The following is a 16,562-nucleotide window of genomic DNA, read 5'->3' as shown; positions in this document are numbered from 1 at the left end:
AATTATATATTAATACTATAATATTGCAATCCTTACTTCTGAATAATAATAACTTTACTAACCTTATACAAATAGTACTTCCACAAATATATAATAGTACTATATATTACTAGTAAACCAATACTAATTAGTTAGTACTTATAGATCAGAGATAGAACAGTTATGCTAAAAGCGGTATCCGGTGGCCCTTAGTAATATTGATCTAACTATATTAAAGGGGGGAATTACCTGTTAACTCTATAAAGCATCCGGTGGCCTAAGGGAGAAAACAGCTAGCTCTTGCCAAGGACCGATAACCACTCCATCGAAGGGGGGAATTACTCGTCAACTCTATGAAGCATCCGGTAGCCTAAGGGAGAAGACTCTAGTTCTTGCCAATCAATAAGCGGTCAGCCATTTGACTATCTCTTATATTAATATCGCTCTTTCGCCGAGTACCCTCTGCAAACTACCAGAGTAATCCTTATTCAATCGCTCTTTTGCAAGGCCAAACGCCCACTGCAAACCACCAGAGCAACCCCTCAATCGCTCCTTTGCAAGGTTACAAACTCCTAAACCTTGCAAACCACTAGAGTAACCTTTATTCAATTACTCTTTCGCAACCTGCGAACCACCAGAGCCCCATTTAATTACCCGTTTGCAAAGCCGAATACCCTCTGCAAACCACTAGGGAAACCGTCAAAATCGCTCTTTTGCAAGGCCGAACACCCTCTGCAAACCGCCAGAGCAACCCTTATTCAATCGCTCTTTCGTACCGAATACCCTCTATAAACCACTAGAACAACCCTCTATCCGGAATCGACGATCCCTTACCTTTGGGAGCCTGTCGAATACTACCCCACCCTCTGGAACTCCACCCTCTGGAATACCCTTGAAGCACTTCAATTTCACCTTCAAGTTAAGCCCCTCGAGCTTCAGAACCCTCAAGCCCTCGGAATCGCAATATTTCACTTTCTAAATTTCTCGTTACGGACGAAATATTTACGAACCTTTCCATAAACCACCCCTTCTACGAACCACCCCACCTTCGAACCCCTCCTGCTTCGAACCATATACATATTAGGGGGGGGCTTAGTACTGGAGGTTGAGTATAGACTGGGATATATAGAATCAGCAATATGGGAGGGAGCAGATTCAGAAGTGGAGAAGTCCAATTGACCTAAGGATTGCTACGGATAGTGAGATCCAAGAGTATACGAGTGCTAAGCTATACGAGTATATGGAATGCGATTGCAATAGCTATGGCTACGATACCTGGTTCTTCTTTTACGAGGATTTCAGTTACTTTACAGCTAAGGACTTCAATCGGCTTGGACAGTACCACCTGAAGGAGCTCAGGGAATAACTAAAGGAGGAATACCGTCTACTATCGACTGACAAGGACGTCGATTTTGACCGTTTTATGGCTAGTTTCGAAGCTCTTCCAATTGAAGCTTTGCTAATAGAAACCAACGAATCAGCTATTCCAGTGGAAATTGACGAACGCAACCAACTGGCTATTCCTCTTGCGAATACCACCGAACCGTCAGTAGAAGACGTTCATACCTTCAATACCCTCGTTTCACCTCCTTTACCTCTTTGTTCGATCCCTAGTACCGGATTTGGACAATTCCATGCCCTTTAACCAACCAATGGAAGTAGTATGTCCACCTATACCTCCGCTAGCTTCGAATTCCAAGCTTTACAGCGAACGGGAGTGGGTTGAATGCGAATAGGTATACTGCGAATAGGGATACTGGGAATGGGTATACTGGGAATGGGTATACTGGGAATGGGTATACTGGGAATGGGTATACTGGGAATGGGTATACTGGGAATGGGTATACTGGGAATGGGTATACTGGGAATGGGAGAAATGGATATACTGGTGGAAAATGGACATACCGGTGGGAAATAGGAATATTGGATAGGAATATTGGACAGGAGAATATATATAGACATACTGAGCGTTTGGGAGAATTTGGGACTAGGCCCAATTAGGAAATTGGTATGCGATGGGAGGGAAGCACTGTTTTTGGCGTTTTTAGAGAGGTTCCAGTATCGGAATAGCTATACTGCGAATTTCCTGGTCATGTGACTAGTCATATAAGCTCGCATTACAGGCGTGACTCGACCGGTAGACTAGTTCCCATTAGGCTTAGCAGATTTGGGGATCGCATATCAATACCACAATATTGCAATCCTTACTTCTGAACAATAACAACTTTACCAACCTTATGCAAATAGCACTTCTACAAATACGTGACGATATCATGTATTACTGGTGAACCGATAAATATTTATATTACTTTAATAATAATTTTATATAAAATATAAATAATTATATAAAGCCTAAATCTAGCTTTTATTTTATTTTAGTTTTTCTTTTTATATTTAAAGAAATTATTTATTTAAATCTCCTTTTATATTAATACTATTTTCCGGGAAAAAAATAAATATTATTATATAAATTATTTTATATAGAAATACTAAAATTCAGGCTCTTTTTTATAAGCTTTCTAATAAATAATTTTCTTTTAAATTAGCTATATTATTCTAAATATAAGCTTTTCTTTTTATAAGAATAAATATTAATTTTATATTTATAAAATCTATTTTATATAAAAATATAACTAATATTATAAAGCTATAGGCGAGTTTATATAAAAAAGATATAACTAGTAAATCTTATAAGTAAAGAAAATAAAGCTATAAATATAAATATATAAGATATAAGATTTCGTAAACTTAAAGAAATTATAAATAAAAGCAAAAATATAATAGTAAGCTTAAGATAAATAAAAAAAACTTTAAGCTTAATTATAAAAGAAATAGTATAAAAAAATAAGTAATAAAAAAAAAGTAATAGAAAAAAAATCTAATAAAAGCTTATAAAGAGCTAAGAAATAGGGCTAATATATAATAGTTTATAAATAAGTATAAAAAGGAAAAATAAGAATATAAATATAAATATAAATAAAAGTTATAGAAAATATATTATTAGCTTATAGCTAGCTAATATTTAGAAATATAAAGGAAAAAGAAGCTTATAATTAAAGAAAAAGAATTTATAAATAAAGAAAAAGAACTTATAAATAAATAAATACCTATGAACTAGCTTATAAATAAAGAAATATTTATAAATTAATTTATAAATAAGCCTATAGCCTATAAATAGAAAACCCTATTTATAAATATTTATTAATTCTTCTTTTTAGAATATTATTCTAGTTATAATTAAAAATAACTTTCTTTTAAATTTAAATACTTTTTTATATATTTTATATATTAAAAATAGAAATAAAAGTCAAATTATTAATATGGGATTTTTTTAAAAAAAAAAAATAAATAAGAATATTAAGACTTGAAAATAAATTTACTAGAAATAATCTTTAAAGGCATATATAAGCCTATAATAAGAAATCAAATAAATAAGAACTTAAAAAGATAAGAATAAAAAAATATTATAAGTATTTTATAAAAAATAATAAAAAATAGCTTTTAGAAATTAATAATTATTTAAATATAAGCCTTTAAAAATTCGGGTTCTTATATATTTATATAAGAAAGCTTATAAAAATAAAAGAGCTTTATAAATAGAAATAAGGCTTAAAAGAGCTTATAAAAAGCTTTATAGCTCTAATAAATAACTTATAAAAGTAATACTATTTCTCTTATAATTAAAAGAAATCTTTTATAAACTTTAGCTAATTTTTTATTTATAATATAAAGAATATTATAAGCTAATTTAATTTATAATAATTATAATTATTATATAAAAGAACCATATATATATTTCTTTAATATTTTTAATTAATTAATATAAATATTTAATTTAAAATATACTAATATATTTTTATATATTAAATAATAATTTTTATTATATTTATTAAAAGAACTTATATATAAAGTTATTAAATATTTTAGTAATATTATATATTTAATTAAAATAAAAGATATAAATTAAAATAGTATTTTAGTTTATTTATAAATCATTTTTTTTATAAAAAGTTTTTTATTAAAGAATATTATTTAGAGCTATTTAGAACAAGTTTAAAGTAAAATTATTAATATATAATATTTTAATTAAGAGTTTAATATAAATTTTAAATCTTCTTATTTAAATTTATTATAAAAAAGAAGATTCTTTTAGTATAAAATTAATTAGATATATAAATATTATAATTTTATTTATTATAATATATAATTTTATTCTTTAATAACTAAGTTTAATTATATTTAAGAAACTTTAAGTAAGCTAGATTAACGGGAGTAAGTACGTATTTAAGATAATAAGGCTAGTATTTAATATCTCGATAGAAAGATATAAAGAGACTTTATGCGAATAATGTTTCTACTAATCTGACTATTAGACCACAAGATCAAGCCACAACCCTCCGCCTCCCGAACTACCCAAACCTAGAACCTTCAGCACCGTCCTGGCCTCTTCGACTTCATCTTCCCTCCCAATTCCCAGAAACGAAAATGCTATTAGAAGCCAGGAAAAGTACCCCAGACTCTACATCTTCCTATACTAAATTCTTCTCCTCGTGATAACCTTCTTCTGCGCCATCGCAATCCTGCGGTACAACCCGTCCACCTCACTAACGAGCCTGCGGACATGGATCTGTGGATTACAGGGCACTTTTCAGGCGTCGCGAATTGAAAGGCAATCAATTGAATTCAATTCTATTAAATAACCACAAAGTGTAATAATATAAAAGGTAAGCATCACGATCATTAAGAAGCTATAGTTTATTCTCTTAATATAATTAGAAGAGTACTAGCATCTTTTAAAAAGTTGGAGTTTTCCTTTAGTGGAAGTTGGTCGCTAAAATGCCCTATTCCACAGACCCGTGTCCGCAGGCTCGTAAGCTCGCTCCCCAACAACGGAAATTCCACAACACCTCCGCCCAAGCACACCCACATTCATCCTCTCCATCCTCATCTTCGCCACCAGAATACACAAGTTGAACACCCTGCACGAAGCGAATATCAATCTCACCGGCGTCTACGCGGTCTACATTTCTATTGTCCTGCTCACTACCGGTTAGCGGGATATCTTTAGTGCGTTGCAGCTCTTGGCGCCGTTTTGCTGATTTCGGGGGGCGCAGAGAGAGGCGTGGAGGTTGGAAGCGGAGAAGAGGAGGGGCAATGCGGTGGGGATCTTGGGCAAGGGAAAGACGTTGAAACTCGGGAGGAAGCTAGTGAGAAGACGCAGGTAGTTCTTGGGGTAAGGTAGAAATGAACGATGATTCGACGAATAGAGGGGTCTGGAAGCATTCCAAAGATAGCCTCACACACAACGCACAACATGTAGGTCTCGTACAATAATCCAATAAGAGGTTTGTGGCGCTTGTCTTGTCTTACCCGTGCCAATGACTGAGACGAGACAAAATAAAACGAAACAGGTCGAGACCTCGGCAGGCCGTGAGGGCTGCACAACCGCCCTCGCTAGAGTCTCATCTATCTTTTTAGCGCTTCCAGCTGATCTACCCTTCGCCATTTATTTTACTCTAATCCTTCGATATTAATTTGAGCAATGGCTATTTCCATTTCGAACTGAATCTTCCTCCAAAAAAGGCTCTTCCTGGCATTTAGCACAATCCGTGAATATCGAATCCATCTCGCTATCAAAATCACCCTAAGCCTCGTCTCTGTCTATAGCCAACGCATCCTAACGCCATGGAACCGTTATCTGCTATGGGCCTAGCAGCAAGCATCATTGCCATTATCCAGATAACGCAGACAGTGTTAAAGAAAGTTGGTCCGTCCGCCCACAACAAGCACGACCTGAATCGCTTGCTCTCGCTGGCAAGTGGATTTAAAGGCGTATACGAATCACTGGAATATTCCTTGACATACAGCGAGCACGACGAGTCTCGTGCAGCTCTGCTGAAATCGCTCGAGCAGCCAGCACGCGAATGCAAACTAGTCCTTCAATGCATCCGAGAGCACTTGGAGAATACGAATTTCGTCCGGCAATATATTATAGGAAGCCACTTTGACGACAAATTCAAGCGGTGTATAGAGCGACTCAAGGACGAGAGGGATTTATTTGAGGTGATTTTGCAGGTTGATCAGCAGTGAGTAGACCCGAGTGCATTTCAGAGGAGTCGGTGTCTCTGCATGCCGCATATTATTGTTAACGGAAAGCAGCGCGATGATGAGAGAGATCAAGAAGTTCTCGAGGAAGACAGGGGAGATTTTGATTTTGGTGCAAAATACTGAGGACCAGATGGAATCTTTGGCCAAAAGTTCTAGAGAGCAACGCGAAGAAGCCAGAGCGTATTTTAGTAGAGCTGAGGCTACCTTGGAGGAAGTTCACACAACTTTTATGGCTCAGAAGATGGAACAAGAAGAAGCTCAAAAAGGTCAGTCAACGATCAGATTTTTCTAGCAACTAGATGCTAATATGGAGTTTAGACGCGACCCGAGAATCTCTTATTGGTTGGTTATCGAACACGAACCCCCTTTCAGACCATTCCATGAATCAGAAAATGCGTGAAAGCACGACGGGGAACTGGTTCATCAAAGGTGACGCTTATAAGAAATGGTTATGTGACCCTGGTTCAGTTTTGTGGCTATCTGGAAGTACAGGGTGTGGGAAGAGCGTGCTCTGGTACCACTCCTCTTCAGTATAGACTTCTTGGCTGATCAGTTTAGTTCGACAATCATCGAGGAGACGAAGGCTCATTGCTCAGCAGATTTGACCCAAAGTTCTTATCTTGCATACTACTACTTCTCTTTCTCGGATAGCGAGAAGCAAAAACCCACCAATTTCTTGCGATCTATTATTGCCCAACTTGTCTCGCAGACACCCGACGTTCCCGATGCTCTTCGAAAGCTGCGTGAAAGTTACAGAAAGGATGAACCGCCATTAGAAGCCTTGATATTGGTCTTTAGATCTGTCGTTCAGGTCTCCGCTCAGTTTTATCTTATACTAGATGCTATTGATGAGTGTCCAGCGAGCAGCGGCATGCGCGACCAGCTTTATGAGATTTTGGTAGACGTCGGGAAGTGGTCAATCCCGAAGCTGCAGATAATAGCAACCAGTCGACCAGCAGTGGATATTGAAAAGATTTTGTCGAAACTCACAAAGCTAAGTGTCGTACCTATTCAAAGCTCTGCTGTGGACGAAGACATTAGACTTTACGTAAAGTCTCGAATGGCGAATGATAATAAGTTGAGATCTTGGACGCAGAAGATCGAAGATATCGAGACATCGTTGGTATCAAGGTCCAATGGCAGGTTTGAATTACCCGCTGGTTCTAATAAGAATATCTTTACTTACTTTTCCTAGCTTTCAGTGGGTTTCCTGCCAGATAGAGAAGCTGAATAAGTGCAAGACCCGTAACGAGATCCGGCAAGCTTTGGCGACATTGCCGAAAACTCTGGAGAAATCTTACCAACGCATTCTGGACAATATCGGCGAGGAAGATCATTTTAGAGCGGTGTCTGCCCTCAGGTGGTTGATGTTCTCCCAACGACCACTCTCGGTCAAAGAGCTTGCTGAAGCCTCGATCATCGACCCCAATAGCGACCCTGCAGTTGATGGAGATGACCGATTGGAGTCACCTACAGACATTCTCCAACTCTTATCTGGTCTTGTCCGCACATATCACGAAGACCATCTTACCTACTCGTCTCCCGACGAGAAGTGGCTGAACCGTGAAGTGGTGAAAATTGCTCATTTTTCAATCCAAGAATACCTATTATCCGACCATAAGGGCCCGCGACTAACGGAAGTCTTTCGGATCGAAAAATTCTCTTCTCAGCGGCTTATCGCTGAGAGCTGCTTGCTGTACATTGACTTTGTTAGGGAACGCTGTGAATATAATACCCCTACTCATTGGGATCTTGAAAGGCTCTATCCCCTTGAATTATATGCGAGTCGATATTGGCCCCATCACGTCGGTACTTGTGAAACTATGGGAAATACACCTGTAAATCTGCTTTGTCGGTGTCTGATTTCGGAATCCTGGCGGAAAACTTGGAATTCCCAAGCAGACTGTGCCCTTTACCACGCAGCCGACCTTAACCTGGAAACCGTGCTTGAACGACTAGTCGAGACAACTCCTTCCGGTTACGATTTTTCGAAAGCCTTGGTGGCAGCTTGTTGGAAAGGAAACGAGACTACAGTCAAATTATTGCTAGATGCAGGTGCAGATGTCAACGAAGACGGCTCCTGTTGGTTTCCGATAGAAGCAGCATGCGAGGGAAGAAGGGAGAATATTGCAAAACTACTACTCATGAACGGGGCGGATGTTAATGTAGAGGGGTGCATCATGCATGACTCAATACTGGATTCTGCAGTGCGGGGCGGGGATCTGAGTATAATAAAGCTGATGCTAGACAATGGGGCAAAAGTCGAGACTCAGGGGGAAGAAGAAATGATCCAAGCAGAAAAAGTTCAAGATTATGAGCTAATAGCCCAGTTACTGATAGCAAGAATGGAAAAGATGGATCAGTTAAAAGAGGAGGAACTGAAGAAAGAGAATGAGTGGATGGAAGCGTGTTTTGATCGCGAAGGTGACGAAATGAGTACGGAGGAAGACTAGGTCATGGGGAAGAGGACACGCCATTTCGCTGGGTGTACGAATCACATTGGCTGTATTTCTATAAATCTTTGCAACTGCCTCTACCGGCAACTACTAATGGGTGTCTCATTTCCCGACCTTGACTTAGTGGAAGCACTGCTACGGGAGTCCTTGCGATTCAGTTTTTGAAATTGTGAGTCTACCCGTAGTCCTGTTCAAAGTGAGAATAATGTTGCTAATGATACGTTTATTCGATAGATGTTAGGTTATAGTAATCATAGAGTGTGGATCCCACAATTTTGAGTTTGTCAAATCTTATGGGGCCACCGCTGTCTTCATTTACAATGATCCTGAATGCGGAGCGAAACAGGGCCTTAGCAACAATGGCGACAGTGCGTATCAGCTGTACCTGTACAATTCTTATTGTGAAAATATCTAAGAAAAGGGGTAAAAATTGGTCTCGAACGAAGTTTATATCCGAGTCAGAGCCTTTCTTCTTGCGAGCTCTGGGAGACTGGAATTCCTCAAATGCAACTTCTCCAGTCTCCCATCTATGCGAGAGGATGGCATATTTTAATGCTTTATCTCCAAACAACTCCTCAAACTCCAAAGTTGCAGTATTGAGAAGTCTCATGGTGCACTATGTGATAGGTATGATGCTGATATTTCGCTGCGAAACGACTGACAAAGTCAGGGCGGTAGCTCAGAACGGCAAACTCGAAGCCGCGCGATTGACTACATGTCTGCAGTTTTCGTCAATACTTGGAGGAGTAATACCGATGCAGATATATTATATAGGAAATCTAACGAAAGGTCACAAATTAAGAGCGGGAGAGGAGGTTAAGAACTTACAAAGACCACATCCAATACTATATGTCGGTATGAAAGGCCAAGAGAATAGCTCAATACTAATCCAGCTAGGAGGTGGGAAGATCTGGGCGCTGCCCGATGTTAGAAATAGGTACTGCAAATTTCGAGGGTTTCTTACAAAGCTGCCCGCGAGCAGAACGCTTGTAGTTGTTTCGGAAAGACAGAAGTCTGGCCTGTCTATGTTGGTAAGTTATGAAAGACTTAGAGAATACCAATCTAGCTAGGCGGTTGAAAGGATGAGGATGCGGCTGGCAGAGAACAATAAACATGCGGTGGTGTCGAAGGAGAAGGGTAGCGAGGTTGGCAGATATCGGGGCTTGATTACTTAGCGTTATGGGGGAGCGCTGTCCAACCAGACGAAGTTGGCTTCGCTCACACGACCTGCAAAATGACGCGGGATGCCAAACTTTGCGGAATGCTCTTCGCGCTTGTTCATGTTACACACATATACGGAGCATTTTCTCCGTCTAGTGTGTCTCGTTAAAGCTGGTTACAGGAACAAAAGGAAACATTTCCCTAATCGATTATGTGGCCTCCGGTAAACGGGCGGGGTTTCAGCTTTTTTTTTAGCCCTTCCTCTTGAGGAGCCAATTGCTATAGTTTCGTAATCTCTTTGCCTTTTTCGATATCTCTCAAAGCATGCACTATGTGTCTTTTAATATCGCCAAAATGAGATATGTAAAGATCACCAGGTAAAACCAAGGAAGTAGAGACTAGTTATAAGTAAAGACTAAAGAAGATAATGCTAGAATAGGCCTTCGGGGGAGGGAGAAAATAAAGGGAGAGTGATATATTCGATATCCTCAAGATCGCGGCTTTGATTCTGCTATTGCGTTCCTTCCTTGGGTAACTTACGCAATGCGGGCATTAATATAATTACGCTATGCCTTAGACCAGGACTCTTTCGTCGGTATTTACCCCCCTAATAATACTATTTTCTTGATTATATACACTAATAGAGATACCGGAGTGGCCCATACCTCGTGTTTAAAGGGGTCTCGTGCATGAACGAGCTACTTAGCTATAGATTGCCCTCGGGCCTGGCTATAGCCCAATATTCTCGCGATTTATGCAATTAAGCAATGGCCAAGAAGTATAGCTTCAAGAGAGTAATTATTGAGAGGAATTACTAAGAAATAAGCACTAGTTATTTCTTTTTACTAATTATGCATTTATACTAATTATTTTCTAATATAATTATTTTTATAATACTAGTAAATTATTTATATTAATAATATTTTAGTACTAACTTAACTTTTATATTAATTATTTTTATACTAATGTTTTTCTGGTATTAATATATTTTTATATCAGTAACTTATTTATATAATTCGAATTTAGTAAGTATTTAAATATTTAAATATTTATATAATCTTAATTTAATTTCGTAACTTTTACATATCTTACTTAATATAAATATTAGGTAATAATTATTATTATTGAAATAATAAATAATATAAAACCCTTACAATTTTATAATAATCTAGATTTATTTAAAAGACCTCTAATTATTTAAATATATATAATTTCTTATTATTAATAAATCTCGCAATTATTATTTATATTAATTCTTAATTAGTACTAACTTTTAATTTATATTATTTAGCTATTTATATTAATTTTTCGTTTATATTAATTTCTAATATATAATTTTTATTTTTATTTAAATTAAATAATTTTAAAATTTTAAAAAAATAATATATATTAATAAACTTATATTTCTTATAAAATATATATTTTATAATTATTGCCTTTTCTTATTATATATATTAAAGGTATTAATTAATAATTATAGAACTAACTTTTAATTATTATTAAAAGCTTTATTTATAGAAAGCTATTAAGGGCTTTATTAATATTAAATATATTATAACTTATTTAGTAATTCCCAATTTGTTTTTAATATTTCTCTCGAAATTAGACTTTACTCTAATATATTTGAATTATTTATATTATATTAGGCGAGTTAAATAATATAAATTTTCTTTTATAAACTATATATTTAATTAATAAGATATAATAAAAATTACTCGATATTATTTTTTTATATTAAATATTAATATATTTTTTTTTTCAAATATTAGTATTTTTATTTCATATTAATTCTATTCTTATATTTATATTTAATTTAATTAATTAAATATTTTTTATTTCAGATATTATTATTTATATCTTTTAGTTTTTTAATATAATTACTTTATATAATTTATTTTAATAAAGTTATTAAAATGTTTTATTTTTAATAATTCGAATAAAAACTAGTTTAAATTATATAAGTCTCTAATTTTATATTAGTTTTCTTTTTTATAAATTATTTCAAATTATAATAATATAACCTCGAAAAACTATTTTATTTTTTAAAATATTATTAAAGCAAGCTTTTATAAAAGTAATAATAATATTATAAAGTAAAAAGCTTTTAGCTAATAAGTATTTAACTATAATTATAGCTATAAGTAAAACTAGCTTTAAAATTAATTTTTAATAAGAATATAAAAACTATATTTAAAATAAAATTACGATTTTATAATTATTTAATTATAATACTAAATATTATTTAAATAATAAAAGCTTTTATAAAATTAAAGTTTATAATTATATAATTAATTTAAGGCTTTATTATTATAATTTAAATAAATAATAATAAAGTTATTTAAGAAAATTATTTTATTTTATTTTATTTTAAAAATAATTTATAAGAGTCTTATTTTTCTTAATTTTTTTTAAATTACAAATATTAAAATTACTATTTTACTTATAACTTTATATTTATTATAAGCTAAATATTTTAAATTAATTATAGCCTATTAAAGTTATAAAATTAAAGAAGTATTAAGCTTTTATTAATTTAAAAAGAAATGGATTTTTTATTTAATATTAATTATAATTTTAAAACTTAATTAAAATATAAGACTTTTATAAAACTTAAAATATAATTATTTATAATTAATTTAAACTATAATACTTTTATTTTAAAGATATAATTATTAAGAAATTAATAAATAATAAAGTTATAGTTTCTTCTTAAAAAGCTTTTATATTTTTCTTTTAGAGAAATTAGGTTTTAAAACTAGTTTTACTTATAATTATATAATTCAGAAAGAAAGCTTAAATATTATATATTTCTTAGTTCTTTTATACTTTATATTTTTTTAAAGCTAGCTAATATATTTACTTTAATTTTTATTTATTATTTATTAAGTTTATAATAATAAGCTTTAAATATTTAATAAAAGTATTTTAAATATAAAAAATCTTGAAATATTAAAAGTAATATTAGAAAATAAAAGCTATTTAATATATTTATAAATCTTGTTTTATTAAATTACTTAAATAATTTAGATAAAATATTAGAATATATAAGAAATTAAATAAAGTATTCAAAAATATAAAATATAAGTTATAGAAAAAAGTTTTATGCTTCTAATATATTTATTTTATAATAAAATAAATAACTTAAAATAATAAAGCTTACTTTTATAATATTTAGATCTACTAATTTTTTTTATATAATAAAAACAATTTGCTTATTTTATTAATATAAATATAAAGCTAATTATTCTTATTATTTTTAAATTTAATAAGCTATTTAATTAATTAAAGAATAAGGAATTTTTTAATAAAAGTAATTATGATTTTATAATAAGCTAAAGCAAATATAATTTCTATTTTTTAAAACTTAAATTTTTAAAAAAAATTATAATACTAAATTATATAAATCAAATTAATTTATAAATATTATATATTAAGTTTTTAAGTAATTAAAATAATATTTTGAAATATATTTAGCTATTTATTAAACTTTATTTTATTATATTAATTATTATATATTAGAGAATAATATAATTTTATTTTAATAGTAAAATAAAATAATTTTTATTTTTATTTTTATTTTTAAAAAATATAACTAATTTAAATTTCAAGTATTTTTAATATTAAGTACTTTTATTAATAATATTTTATATTAAATTAATTTATTATTATAATTTATTTATTATTATGATTTATTTATTATTATAATTTATTTATTATTATAATTTATTTATTATTATAATTTATTTATTATTATAATTAATTTATAATATATTAAAAAAAGCAGGCTTAATATTATTAATATTACTAATAAATAATAGAAATAAAAATCTTTATTTTTTATTTTTTATTTTTTAAACTTTATTTTATTATATCTAGTAATTTTATATATTATTAACTTTTAATATATTAATATATTAATACTTTTTTAATATTTTATTTTTATAACTAATATATAATAATTATAACTTTTAATATAAACTTTAAGCTATTTATAAAATAAAATACAAATTACTTTTAGCTTTAAATAAAAATAAAAATATTATTTTAATATTAATATTTATTACTTTTAATTCTAGTTATTATTAAATTAATAAAATAATATATTATTTTATAATAAAATCGAGTACTAATAAATAGCTTATTTATTTATTTGAATTTATATATAATTTCAAATAATTATAATTAAGTTTTTTAGATTCATTTAATATTTTAATTATTAAAAACTATAATATTATAATAATATTAATTTTCTTTATTATAGAAGTATTAAATTATTTAATAAATAAATAAAAGAATTAGTCTATAAAGCTAATAAAACTTTACTAATTTCCTAAATTAAAAAAATTAAAAAAAGAAATAATACTTATATTTTAAAGATTTAACTAATTATTTAATAGAAATTTTATTATAACCGAAATATAATTCGAAAAATAATACCTTATTAAATATTTAAATATTATAAATATTTCTTATAAAATAAGCTATAAAGTCTAATGTTTTTATTATTTACTAATATATATTTTAAGCTCTTAAGTTTTTTTTATATTATAATTATTAAAAAGTTATAATTAGCTATTAATTTAATAATTTATATTAATTAAATTTACTTATTTTCTTATTTTCTTCTTTTTATATTAATTACTTTTTTTCTTTTTATATAAATATATTTTAATATAAATAATTACTAATTCTTTATTTGCTTTAATAATTTTATTTTATTTATAATTAGTAAATCTAGTTACTTTAATTTTCTAGAATAATCTTTTTTATTTTATATTTAGTTACTTATTTAATATAATTATATTTTATATAAGCTCAAATATTATTAACTTAATAAAAAATTAAAGATTCTATTTATATATTTTTTAATTCTAATATTTAATAGTTTTATAAAAGTAATAATTTTATTAATAAAAATAATAAAAATATAAATAATATTTTAAGTAATATATTATAAAGTTTAAGATTATTTAAGTATTATATATAATAAATAAATAAAAACTAGTAAGTTAATTAATTTTGTATTTTAATGAATTAAAAAGTTTCTTTATTATAATATTTTAAGCTCGATTTATTAATTTAATTATTATATAAATAATTTTCTTTTAAATCTTTTCACGCGTTTTCTTATATATATAATAAATATTTAAAAAGTTTATATATATAATACTTTAAATAAAGTATTATATTAAATAATTTCTAATAAAAATATATGAAATTCTTTATTAATAAAAATAATAAAAATAGCTATATTACTTTTAATAAACTTTTAATTTTATTTAATTAAAATAAATTCTTGAATTTGTATTTTTTTAATAATAAAATAAGCTTTAATAAGAATTGCCTTTAATTTATAATACTTATAAGATAATAATAAAAGTTAATTTACTAATAGTTTATAATTATTATTAAATTAAAATTTTGGGTTTCTAAAAAATAAATTATTCTTTATTATTTTAATATATATAATTTAATTTGCTTTTTATTTTCGAAAAATTCTTTAAAAGAACTCGAGGTTTATAAAGTAGACTTTAAAATAATATAGTATATAATAAATATTAGATATAAGAAGCTTTTATAAAAATTAGAATATAGAAGTTATATGTATTAAGGGAATATGACCCTATAAATACAAGTAATTGGGAGGAGAAAGAGAATATTTAATAGCGTATAGCCTAATAAACCCGTAATTGTGAAGTTCAAATTGTTCAAATTGAATATTGAAATATATCAAGACTACTGATGTTGAATCAAGTAGTCGGATCGTACAAAGGAACAAGCAAAGGCAACCTCTCAAAATATCTCCTAATAGCACGAACTTCGCTCTCGATAAATAAAAGCATTGCGATATTACAAAGGCCGCATATTACTCAAAGGTGGCCATAGATGCACAGCTTGCAATCCGAGCTCTATCTCCTATCAGAAATGTAAACTTGACTATGTCTAATCAAAAGGGACCTACCGGGTTGACAACTTCGACTTCAATAGCAGCAGCGCATTTCGCATCTTCTTTTATGTCTGCATTAGGTTATTAATTAATTATGTAGAATAGTAGGGTTTCTATACTTGCCTGAGCCAAAAGCAGCAGCTGCAAAGCCACAGCTAACGATGATGGAACCCTGGGTTCCGGCGCATCCTGGTAACGAAATCAGAATTGAATCCAATCCCACCTAAGCCTCCGCTCGAATTGGTACATACGTAGGAATCGTGCAAAGCCGCAATGCATGCCTGGCACATTTGATCTCTTCTCAAGTCCTCTATTTTCAACGGATGAATCTACGACTTATTAGAAATTGTGATTCGAAAACGCCCAAAACAAGGTCAAAAGGAATACATCAAAGAAATGCCACGTCTTGTTTAATCTGGCGGGAAATACTTACCACCAGAATAGTACTCATCTACAATGGCTTGCCAGGCCGCCAAGTCATCGACGGCAGCCGAAGTTCCAGCCTTAAGGGGAAGGCTTTCGCCAGAAACGGGGATTGCAATTGCCGTGGACATGACCATTGGCAAGATGAGGCAGGCTGCGACGTTGAATTGCATTTTGATAGATATCGTTTAAAGAGATTTTGAATGGTCGATGGATTTATAATGGATATTTAATATCAAATAGAATCTGGAGCAAACCCAAAGCTGGTCTCTTATTTATAATGATAGAATTATAACCCAGCTTACTAGCACGACGGAAGGTGCAACAAGTACCATGTGGGGGTTCTCCTATTTTTCCGTCGGAAGGAGGTATTCATTTGAAAAGTCCATCAATAGAGACTTAAAGACGAACAACGTGCTTGATGGCCCGTATAGAAATGTGGTCAAAATAAATATTTAGAAAGGTATTTTAGTTACTTTCTGCTCTAT

The 16,562-nt window shown here is 30.5% G+C and overlaps 4 protein-coding genes across 4 annotated transcripts; 2 read left to right on the top strand and 2 right to left on the bottom strand.

Annotated features, from left to right (window-relative positions):
* Nucleotides 1–4,993: 4,993 nt before the first annotated feature.
* On the bottom strand, nt 4,994–5,331 carry K444DRAFT_197813 (uncharacterized protein). Its single transcript, XM_024870984.1, has one exon. The coding sequence runs from the start codon at nt 5,293–5,295 to the stop codon at nt 5,044–5,046; it is 252 nt and encodes an 83-aa protein (XP_024729975.1). The 5' UTR covers nt 5,296–5,331; the 3' UTR covers nt 4,994–5,043.
* Nucleotides 5,332–5,493: 162 nt separating this feature from the next.
* K444DRAFT_197810 (uncharacterized protein) lies at nt 5,494–7,011 on the top strand. The gene is made up of 3 exons (XM_024870983.1): nt 5,494–6,065; nt 6,139–6,353; nt 6,406–7,011. The coding sequence occupies exons 1-3, from the start codon at nt 5,665–5,667 to the stop codon at nt 6,621–6,623; spliced, it is 834 nt and encodes a 277-aa protein (XP_024729974.1). The 5' UTR covers nt 5,494–5,664; the 3' UTR covers nt 6,624–7,011.
* Nucleotides 6,920–7,938, top strand: K444DRAFT_572670 (uncharacterized protein; the record flags this gene model as incomplete). The annotated part of the gene is made up of 2 exons (XM_024877363.1): nt 6,920–7,230; nt 7,283–7,938. Coding segments are annotated over exons 1-2 (927 nt in total), but the record flags the coding sequence as incomplete, so codon positions are not given.
* A 7,523-nt stretch (nt 7,939–15,461) lies between these two features.
* On the bottom strand, nt 15,462–16,336 carry K444DRAFT_704748 (uncharacterized protein). Its single transcript, XM_024888090.1, has 4 exons — nt 16,085–16,336; nt 15,903–15,980; nt 15,667–15,722; nt 15,462–15,620 (listed from the first exon to the last, which is right to left on the bottom strand). Exons 1-4 carry the CDS (start codon nt 16,245–16,247, stop codon nt 15,555–15,557), a joined length of 363 nt encoding a protein of 120 aa, XP_024729972.1. The 5' UTR covers nt 16,248–16,336; the 3' UTR covers nt 15,462–15,554.
* Nucleotides 16,337–16,562: the final 226 nt, after the last annotated feature.

This window comes from Hyaloscypha bicolor (assembly GCF_002865645.1).
Source record: "Hyaloscypha bicolor E unplaced genomic scaffold K444scaffold_165, whole genome shotgun sequence".
Classification (NCBI taxonomy): Eukaryota; Fungi; Ascomycota; class Leotiomycetes; order Helotiales; family Hyaloscyphaceae; genus Hyaloscypha; species Hyaloscypha bicolor.
This window is presented reverse-complemented; position numbering and strand designations above follow the sequence as displayed.

Coding starts and splice junctions, on each gene's coding strand:
- K444DRAFT_197813 (XM_024870984.1), bottom strand. CDS start 5,295: ATGTTGTGCGTTGTGTGTGAGGCTATCTTTGGAATGCTTCCAGACCCC.
- K444DRAFT_197810 (XM_024870983.1), top strand. CDS start 5,665: ATGGAACCGTTATCTGCTATGGGCCTAGCAGCAAGCATCATTGCCATT. Junction 6,066..6,138: donor ATTTTGCAGGTTGATCAGCA/GTGAGTAGACCC, acceptor AACGGAAAGCAG/CGCGATGATGAGAGAGATCA. Junction 6,354..6,405: donor ACAAGAAGAAGCTCAAAAAG/GTCAGTCAACGA, acceptor TATGGAGTTTAG/ACGCGACCCGAGAATCTCTT.
- K444DRAFT_704748 (XM_024888090.1), bottom strand. CDS start 16,247: ATGCAATTCAACGTCGCAGCCTGCCTCATCTTGCCAATGGTCATGTCC. Junction 15,981..16,084: donor AGATGAGTACTATTCTGGTG/GTAAGTATTTCC, acceptor AATAAGTCGTAG/ATTCATCCGTTGAAAATAGA. Junction 15,723..15,902: donor CGGCTTTGCACGATTCCTAC/GTATGTACCAAT, acceptor AACCTAATGCAG/ACATAAAAGAAGATGCGAAA.